Here is a 9798-nt window from a genome sequence, read left to right as displayed (position 1 = left end):
AAAGGTGGTTAACAGAGATGTTAGTTCTGTCTATGTTCCCTGTCTGGAGGTTGAAGTCTCCGAGAAGTAGAGCGGGAGGGCCAGTTTCAGGGATGTGTGAGAGGAGATTATCTAAGTCCTCCAAGAAGTTCCCCAAGGCGCCTGGTGGACGGTAGAGAACAACAATGGTTAATTGTATAGGATGGGTTACTGTGACGGCATGGAATTCAAAGGTGGAAGGAGTGAAGTTAGGTAGTTTGAAGAGGGAAAAGCTCCAGTTGGGAGAGAGCAGGAGACCAGTGTCACCTCCTCTGCCAGTGGGTCTGGGTGTATGGGAGAAGGAATATGCTGTGGAGAGAGCTGCTGGGGTGGATGTGTTGGATGGTGTAATCCAGGGGTCCTTCTCAGGTCGATTAAATGGAATCCTTGTGTCTCTCACTTGCGTAGTTTCCCTGAGTTTAGTCTCTCCCACCAGGGAAGCATGGAGAGACGCAAGGAAACCACGAGAAGCAGGGAAATGAGTTTTAAGAGCAATGGGACGTCCTTTCTTCCGGAGCGTCACGTGAAGCGACGTCCGTTTGTGATGACGCCGCACAGCTGTTCGTCTGACAGCAGCCAGCTCTGTCCCCGTTATTTTCACAAACACCTCCGCCTCTGTTAGTGCACATTTACTGACATAAACATTTGTATCATCTGTTGTAGACCCAAATACATTAAATAAAATAAGAACTCATTCTCAAAAAAGATAAACGCCATTCTTAAAATGTATTAACGAAAAAAGCGATCATGAAAATGTTTCCAATAAATGAATAAAATAATTGTTGACCACTTTGTTGTTCAGACATATCACATATTTGTAACTAAATGATACATTAATTGAAACAAAACACAGTATAGACTGAGGAGTTACTCTCATGAGTTTGATGTATTTTCTTCACTCCGCTGGGAAACTGCTCTCATGTCAAGAAGCATCAGATCAGTGCATGCCCTGCATCGTCCAATCAGTGAGCGATACACAGTAAGGGGGCGGAGCAAGTATCTGTGGATTTCATCGGAGGATGGTCTGGTGATTCCTCCATTATCGCTCCTCGCTCCTCGCTCCTCCGGCAGAAATAAGCGCCATGGGACGGTACTCAAGATGGCGCAGACAAATCAACTTCCGGTGATACCGAGGACCGAGGAGCAAGGAAATGAAAATAACCGACCTGAGACGGCTTGCTTGAAATGTAGCAACAAGACATCACAATGTTGCTCTTTTTGGACTCTGATTGGTGGAAAAGCAAACTGGAACGAGGTGTTTCGCAAATTGAACCAACTGCGAACCAACACCAACCCCAGCATGAAACAAGAAAGGAGCTTATTTGAGTGAAAAAGGGGTAATCCCATAGACTGTACAGGGGTAATACACAGCAGTCTACTACTGTAATATTTGATTCACTATTGTGGTGACTCCAGCTAAATGCGGCTGAACTTGTTCATACTGGAACTAAATTGTATGAGTACATGCTCTTAGATCTTTGCCTTGGCTCTAAGTTAAAACAAGGATTGATCTTAAAATTCTACCACTTGTATACGAGGCTCAAAATCTCCTTGCACCTCTAATTCATAAAAACATCCTAATAAGATAGAGACCAGCAAGAACTCTGAGGTCCAAAGTCAGAGGTACTCCATCGATCTTGCTCCAGCTGCAATTTTTCCATTAGTCTTTAAAGGATAAGTAAATGCTAAATGCAGGGTGGCTTAGCGCTAAACTTCTTTTAGCCAGCCATCTTTCTCAGTAGAAGGGACACATATTTTTCATACCAACATAAACGATTACACAATTTAAAAACATTTAATGCATAACTGGCTGAAACAAAACCAAACATGCATACATACACCATGCCAATGCAAACATGTCACGTGTGTGAGAAAACGTGTGTGTGTAAGTAAGTGTTGTATATTCTATTTTATTATAATATTTAATTTCCATGTACATTTATTAATTACATGTATTTCTCAGAGAGTGGTACCGTGAACATCATGGGAGGAAATGTGACGGTGGCACAGGACGAGCAGGTGGAGTTCCAGTGTGTATCGTCCAAATGGTTCCCCATACCTACTGTCAGCTGGACCTGGAACTCTGAGGCTGTGAACAGCAGCCTGTACATCACCACCAGCATGGCTGACGGGGATTTCTTCAACTGCACCAGTGTCCTGAAGTTCCAGGCAGTCAGAGACACCCAGATAGAGTGCCGGGCGACTGTGGAGACACTAGCCAGCCCACAATCCAGCTCCGTCTACTTGGTGGTTGGTAAGATCCGCCACACTCTCAATGTGTCTTGCAAAAAAGCCTCCTCTCAGCTGTTCTGAAGTTGGACAAGTCCAATAGTTGTGTTGCTTAGTTAGTTTTCCTCAAAACAAGAGTCTGGAATTAAAAGGTAGTTTTTTGGTTGCCTAGTGGTAGTATCAATATAACCAAGTCTAATTTTACACTATAGAGTGGAGCTTTGGCGACTTTTTAGGCCTACCCTGTCTCCTCCTTTAAACACTGTCGTCTCCAATAAAGGTTAATCCGGCCCAAATATATAAATAATTGCTAACTACAACAGAGTACAGGTGAGGCTGACGGGAATATCATTAGTTTTGATGGTATTCTAAAGACGAATTACAGTATATATTTTACCTAAAGATGATGATTGATATAAGGATTAGTTGATGTCTTTATTACCTCTCAGTTGCAATAATGTACATTTCTTAATCCATGATTTAGGAATGTTTGAGAACCTGCAAAAAGACCATCTCTACTCCTGAACCTATGTAACTGAAGAATAATCTGATAAAACCAGATCTTAATTGAATAAAAAACAATACATGATAGAATTACACTAAAAGCAACATCCATTAGTGTACAGCTTCCAACATGGATAACATGCTGTCCACAATGGAGGAGCAGCACAAGTAATAGGGTATGCATCCATTTCCATTAAGCCCATTTGGAAGAGATTTTTACAGTGTGGTGGATTAAGGAGACGCCTCAGTGTCTGACTGCAAGGTGCAAACCTGCATACTGCCCATTTGAGATATGTTAGACTTAATTCTCACATCAGCCTATAAATTCAGGCTCTAAATACTGTATGATGTAATAATCCTTCACCACAATTCTCCCATCCAAACAAAAGGTATTGGAGAAAATGGAAACAATGTCCACAATTAGTCTGTGCTTTCAGTGTGTGTGTCCTCATAAAGGGAATGTTTTGCCTCTCATTTTGGATGTGTCCAGTATTATCAATTTGACACATTAATTTGACAATTAAATGTCTTAAGTCTTTGAGTGTCTTCTCTAACAGTTCCAAAGCCTACGGACTGGACCGTGCTGATAGCTGTGGTCGTGTCCATTGGATCCTTTGCTCTGCTGGTTTTGCTCATCATTGGAATCATCTTCTGCTACAAAAGGAGGAAAGAAAAAAGTAAGGCATCATTATCTTGGTAACAAATTATATTGGTACTGTATAAAGCTCCACAATACAGTATGTCCGAAATCACTAAAGAAGTCAAACCTATAGTCTTCAGCAAACATTATCACATTAACTTTAAGTAATTTGTTGTTGACAATCCTCTGCAGAAACCAAATACGAAGATGAAATGAGGTAAGATGGATATTTTGTCACTACTCTTAACAACAGCATGTTATTGTTGTATCACAGCATCTACATGTGTCCTCTGTTATCAATCATGTATGTGCAGCAGAAGAGTGAGGAGTCAGAGCCAGATCAGTACTGTCCATGGAGCGGGACAGAATCAGGGCCAGGAGAACACAGGATATGTGCCAGAGGGTCAAACAAGTAAGACTCAAACTTGCATGCACACACACAAGCTTGATACCTATTTGATACCTGCCCCACCAAGCTACAGTATAATCTACCCGTGAGAAATTAAGTCTATCCTGTCCCTCTTCTCCGTTCACAGGTGTTGCTCCCAGTGAACTCACTGACAGCGGCTTTTTCCCGGCAAATGGCTCCACTTTTTCTGAGGTAAGGTTTTTGAGATATTGTTCAGAGGTACACAGTGATAAGCATTAGGAGCAACTTAATGTTGGCATGTGGCGGTTAGGTCATGGGGACAAGAATAATAAGACACCCCTTATAAACTTTTCCCACTGAACTGAGTTCCGTTTTGAGTTCCGTGCTTGGGCTAGTGTTGGTTAGTAGTTGGTTTAACTTGCAACCTTTGTGAGAATCACCGACAAGAGCTCAATACACTGAAACAACTGAAATGTTGATTTTAATTAAATATAATGTCAAAAATAATTTACACAACTGTATTAGTTGAAAGCAAGTTTAAATAAAAAATATTAGGTTCAACTTAATAATGTTGCTTTCAACTAACCTAATACAGTTATGGGAAATGTGTTGACTTAATACATTTAATTAAAGTCAACGGTTCAGATTTTTGAGTGTAGGTGCAGTTCAAGATGTCATAGTTAACGTTGCTGCCATTCCCAGCAACCCAAGCCCAAATTGTTTCTCGCAATAGAAACAATGGCAAACTGCGTCAGATCCTATACTAACAAAGCCGGCAAGAACGTATTTTTTAATTCCTGTGCAGATCGTCGTGGCTAATGGACGATAGCTGGGGGGGTTTGGGCTTGTGTTTCACCATGCACCATACAGTATAATGTGTCCTAGTGGCAGCTGCTGCTTAAAGTAATGTTTGCTATTGCATATTACCCCATAAATTATGTTTTTCTCAGTTTTAATTGACAATGTTTGGTAAAATATCACCAAAGGATTGAACAATAAAATATCTCTGTTTGTTGTATTACATGGAGGATGTTAGCCAGTCTGACGAATCAGTAAAATACATTTACAGTTATTTTTGGCTAAGTTTAGAAGAAGAATGCGGTCACACATTGTTTAAAACAGTAAAAACTTGTTGCCATCATTGTGTGATAGCCGTTTATATATATATATATATATATATATATATATATACACACATATATACAGTACATACTATATACATTTTTGGGGCTGGCAAGCGCTGCTGGCTATCAGACGACGGCTTTAAACCTGGGCCCGGATCTGCCTCGGAGGAATATGCCTATCATACAGATATTATGTTTAAGAGAAAGAGAGTTATAGCTTGAAATCTTTGCTATCTTTAAGAAGAAAATTACTTTAATAACTAATCTTGCTTTTTGTTTTTAGATGCCTGATGTTGTGAACAGTACCCACACAGGAAATGCTTACATCACTATGGATAAACCCGCTTTCAGGAAGCACAGACATGTCACCATTGTGTGAGGACAGGAAGACGACGAGGAGGTCAGCAATGTTAAAGGTCCCCTATCATGCAAAATGCACTTTTCAGAAATAAAACCCTCTCTCTTTTCCTCCGTGCGCAAATCTCTAAAAACGGGGGTTCAACGGAGCTGATCCAGATTTGCTGCCGATATGACGTAATATCGTAAATGTGGACTGGCTTATCAGAAACGCCCTATCAGAAACAATGCACAACGTTTTGGAAGTAATATGGTCTTTATTTACATTAGCAAGCATCGCTAACACTCAGAGCTAACCTGTTCTGGAGAGAGTATATGTAAAGAAGCAGGATATAAAAAGGAACTCACCTTGTGGTAAACCTGAGAGAGAAAAAGCATTTGAGCTCCATACTGTTTCAGAAATAATCCTTGATGTGGTTTGGAACATGATATGGCGTTTAACCACCGCAGCATTTAGCTGAGTATCTGCCGGTAGAATTCTCTCGCACGAGCAGGCATAAGCTCCGCCCTCTCTCTTTTTTCTTTTTTTTAACCTTTATACCCAGAATCAGCACTTTAGTAACAGGGCTGAAATAGAGGGATATGAGGCATGGCTAGAATGGGTGATCTGTTTGGTATTTTTGAGTAAAACACTTCATAGACATGTTTTTGTATAGATTTGTATATATCTGAGACCTATAATATATGCCTAAAAATAGCATGATAGGAGACCTTTATGCAGTTCTGGAACACACTGTTGCAAAAAGGAGTAAGGAAGGACCGGCTCCTTCTGAGTGTGTGCTGGAGTAAAGACCATCACATCAACACCTGGAGCAGGGATCGAGGCTGGACCAACACTACCTGTTATGGTTGTTCTCATTTGGTTAATTATGTTTATTCTAGTTTATACTGAGCAATATGTTTTACTGATGTGTTAAAACAGAATGAGCCGTACATGTCTTAAAATGCAATACTCCTTATATGTTATACTCTTCTGATCTGTTTTAAAGATTGATGAATTAATTAAACAAGCAATAAACCCTTTTACATACAGAAGTTGAGGAGTGTGAGATAATTGATAATAAATACATCTAAAGGTAGTCTTCCCGTCTTAACTGATGAAGATTATTTTGTGTAATATTATATATTTATTTAATTCATAGTTCAATTTTCTTCAGCCACATTTGGGTTTCGATACCCAGCTACATTTGCGAGAAATTCATGTGATTTATAAATACTGTATATTCAAAATGCTTGTGTTTGTGTTTCTGGAATAAAGACTATTTTTCTATTCATAAAGACTGATTTGTATCCTTTATTACTGTCTTTGCAGTTTCCCAATGTGGGGATTCATTTGAAGAATCAGTTATGTCCTTAAAGAAGAGCTAGTCTTTCCTGAAACCTGTGAAATGCTGGGTCTTTAAGCAGCAAGACTAGAAGCGCCATCTGGAGGGCATTTGATGCAGTTGAAATTGAAAGGATTGAAATATCTGTAATATCTATTTCAGGAGAATGAATTATGTAGTTCTGAGGAATATGTTTATAATGACATTATTTCTATTTGATTTAATTTTGCGGCCTGTCCTAAATGTATTCCATTTGCCACCCCTTGTGGAGGTGCATCCTGTTCTGTGAGCATGTGAGTTAGACTGGGGAGAATGAAAATCTCATATTTATCTGACCGAGATGCAAGGGGTTGGTTGAACAGAAGAGTCTGTGTTGTTAGGAGCATGGGCTTTAGGAGCAGGAAAGATAGAGGGTGTGTGTGTCATAAAATTGCAACACTTGCACGAACTTCTATTTAAAGAGACGTGATAGACCAACCCTGTGACTAATTCAGTTAGTAAGGAGAATGGAAAACAGCTGTGATGGCCGAGTGGTTAAGGCGTTGGACTCGAAATCCAATGGGATATTCCCGCGTAGGTTCAAATCCTGCTCACAGCGGTTGAAGTTTAATAATTAACACATTGCTGGAATTTGCTTTGATAAAACTGCATATTTATGAGAGGAAGGGTGCAAGGTTGCCATCTGTCCTTGAGCGAGGCTTCTCTCTTTACGCTGTATAGCCGCCCACTGATGTTAATACTAGAGAAGTTTAGAGTCTAGATATCTCGGTGTTTGTAATCAGTGACAATTGATTCTACGGATGGCTGTGGCTCATGGTGGTAAAGTGCTGGTCTGCAAATCAGGGGAAAAACTTTCATACCATCTCCTGCAGTCAACAAATCAAGCCATCTAGATAACCCCACATTTCTCCCCTCGGCATGTCTACACTGTTTAGGCTTATGTAAGTTAGTTTGGATATAAACGTCTGCTAAATAACATGTAATTTGATCTATTGCAAAAATCAATGATTGTGATAGCAATGAAATATTACAATATTCATCCCCCCACCTTTTGAGGTGCTCAACCTTGTGGATCTTGCACTACTAACAAGACTCCTCGATACACTGATGTAACTGCAAACAAGTCAATGAAAACCTAAATAAAGTAAAATAGGAGATTTTTCTGTCAATATAGCCTGGATATTTATGAGCCAGTAAACAAGGCAAGTCGACAAGCTTGACATTGAAAACACCTGGACAAGGATGAAATTGTATACCACAAAGCCTTTCAGTTTCTTATTGTGTACATTTTTGGACGTGGTCAAACCTTTTTTTGAGTCTGCATTGATGTCCATTCATCTAAAAAGACTTCATTAGCCAAGGTAGCCAACTGGACCACTGCTAACCGGAGGTGGCGTATCTACATATCTACAACTGCACTGGAACACTGTATGTGCTCTGGCTGTGTTTAAAGACTGCTTAATGACAAAGAAAATGTGAACAGTAACAGGACAGAAACCCTCGATCAGTGCTGCTGTCATTTCAAATTAAATTGCTATTGCCGCAGGTCAAGCTGTTTCTACTAGAACGGAAAATCTTTCTTAATGGAAAATCAATCATTTAGAAATCACCCTGTTTTGTCAAATGACAAGTTATAAGCAGGCTTCAGCATCGGGGACATGATCACTCTGTCAGGGTTCATTTCACTGCACAATAAAAAACATATAGCATAAAAAATTATATTATGTATATGTATATTTTCCGAACTATAAATCACGATTTTTTTACCTGTCTGGCTGGTCCTGCGACTCATACTCCGAAGCGACTTATATATTGAATTCTCTCTGACTGCGTTCAAACTCCGGCCAATAGATGGTATTGTATACAATCCTGACAACTGAAAACTGCTGTACCACCGAAGAAGAAAGAAGTCACGGCAACTGGGAGGATGTGTTACGTAACTTTCCAGGATGTTGTGGGATGGATCGACACCATCCTGTCGGGATTCAGAAAGGTCTAATCGGAGCTGGTTCTGATGGAGAGTCCGAGGACAGCCCGGAGCAGGACACGCTGCTTCATCGACACCTCTGTGTCGCTGTTAAACACTTCCACCGGAGTTGGCGGAAGTGTTTAACAGCGACACAGAGGATGAAGACTTCAGTGGATAAATGCGACTTATACACCAAAGCAACTTATATTCAGGTGCGCCTTATAGTCAATATATATATGGTAATTTTATTTTATTTATTTTTTTGGGTCAATCTCTGCATCAGGAACATGCATTAATCTGCTGAAGATCAGCTGAATATTTATCAGCGTGTTTCTTTTAACATATTCACTTTATCATTTACTATTTAAAATATTTAGTTATGTTTATTATTTCTTAACATATCACATTTTAAATCAAATTGTGTAATTGTAAATAAAGCAAGTTATCTGTCCTAAGTTTCCCTATCTATAACAAATATTTAGTTTACACTAAAATCCTAGAGCCCTACCTAGTGGTCAATTTTTTCTGATAAATGTCTTGTTTTCAATTTGGGATTGTTTCATTATTTTACTTGCATTTTCATGATCCCTCATACCCTGACAACACAAACTGAAGACAAGCCAAACAAGTAGCAGGTGGTTGAAAATATGTTGGCTGGTGCCGGTGGGCCTCATTGTAGAGCTGGAGAAAAGGATATTAGGGTGTGATTAGAGGAGAGCGAGCGGCCCACTCAATAAAAGCAGGAGCAGAGAGAGAGGACTGCAGCTCAGTCTCACTTCACCGAGAGCCAGACACACAGCGCAGCCATGAGCGAGGTAGGTGCTCTTCTTCTTCATCATGATATTCCTCTGTCTCCGACCTGTCCAACTGAATCTGAAGACATGTGTGACACTGCTGGATGAATTAGCTTTTAAATGTTGTGCTTTGTCATAACAATCTGAGCTTTCTGCATGAAAGGCATGCTGGTTTAGCCCTTAGTGTAATATTGCATGACCAGTGATTGGAGTAGTAGTTTCTTTGATATTTGTTGTGCAAATGGACAGTGAATTCAAATCAGTCTGTGAGTCATTACAACTTGTATGTGGATCTCAGAGAGGGCAGTTAGATTCTCATCATGTCAGAGAGAGAAATTACAAAGGATCGCAGCACAAATCTTTTCACTGGAAGCACATCATGTCAGTGAATTTTTCAAAGCTTGCTGCTCGACTTACTCACAGTGTGCACGGAGTGCGCTGCCTCCAATAAAAACTGTAACCATCACA

At 40.0% G+C, this 9798-nt stretch overlaps 1 protein-coding gene and 1 non-coding gene across 2 annotated transcripts; both read left to right on the top strand.

Annotated features, from left to right (window-relative positions):
- Positions 1-1985: 1985 nt before the first annotated feature.
- Positions 1986-6245, top strand: LOC104958883 (butyrophilin subfamily 1 member A1-like). Its single transcript, XM_010786711.1, has 7 exons — positions 1986-2272; positions 3309-3428; positions 3584-3608; positions 3706-3803; positions 3928-3992; positions 5169-5285; positions 5941-6245. Exons 1-6 carry the CDS (start codon positions 2002-2004, stop codon positions 5262-5264), a joined length of 675 nt encoding a protein of 224 aa, XP_010785013.1. The 5' UTR covers positions 1986-2001; the 3' UTR covers positions 5265-5285; positions 5941-6245.
- An 838-nt stretch (positions 6246-7083) lies between these two features.
- Positions 7084-7165, top strand: trnas-cga (transfer RNA serine (anticodon CGA)). The gene has a single exon. It is a non-coding gene; the product is annotated as a tRNA-Ser (tRNA).
- The last annotated feature ends 2633 nt before the right edge of the window (positions 7166-9798 follow it).

This window comes from Notothenia coriiceps, unplaced genomic scaffold (genome assembly GCF_000735185.1).
Source record: "Notothenia coriiceps isolate Sejong01 unplaced genomic scaffold, NC01 NC01_scaffold00029499, whole genome shotgun sequence".
NCBI lineage: Eukaryota > Metazoa > Chordata > Actinopteri > Perciformes > Nototheniidae > Notothenia > Notothenia coriiceps.
Note: the sequence above shows the minus strand (reverse complement) of the source record. Positions and strands in the feature narration are given on the sequence as shown.

What these genes read in the sequence shown, in the direction of transcription:
- LOC104958883 (XM_010786711.1), top strand. Translation starts at nt 2,002, where the DNA reads ATGGGAGGAAATGTGACGGTGGCACAGGACGAGCAGGTGGAGTTCCAG. An exon ending in CTCCGTCTACTTGGTGGTTG is followed by an intron (nt 2,273 to 3,308) that starts GTAAGATCCGCC and finishes CTTCTCTAACAG; the next exon opens with TTCCAAAGCCTACGGACTGG. An exon ending in ATGGCTCCACTTTTTCTGAG is followed by an intron (nt 3,993 to 5,168) that starts GTAAGGTTTTTG and finishes TTTTGTTTTTAG; the next exon opens with ATGCCTGATGTTGTGAACAG.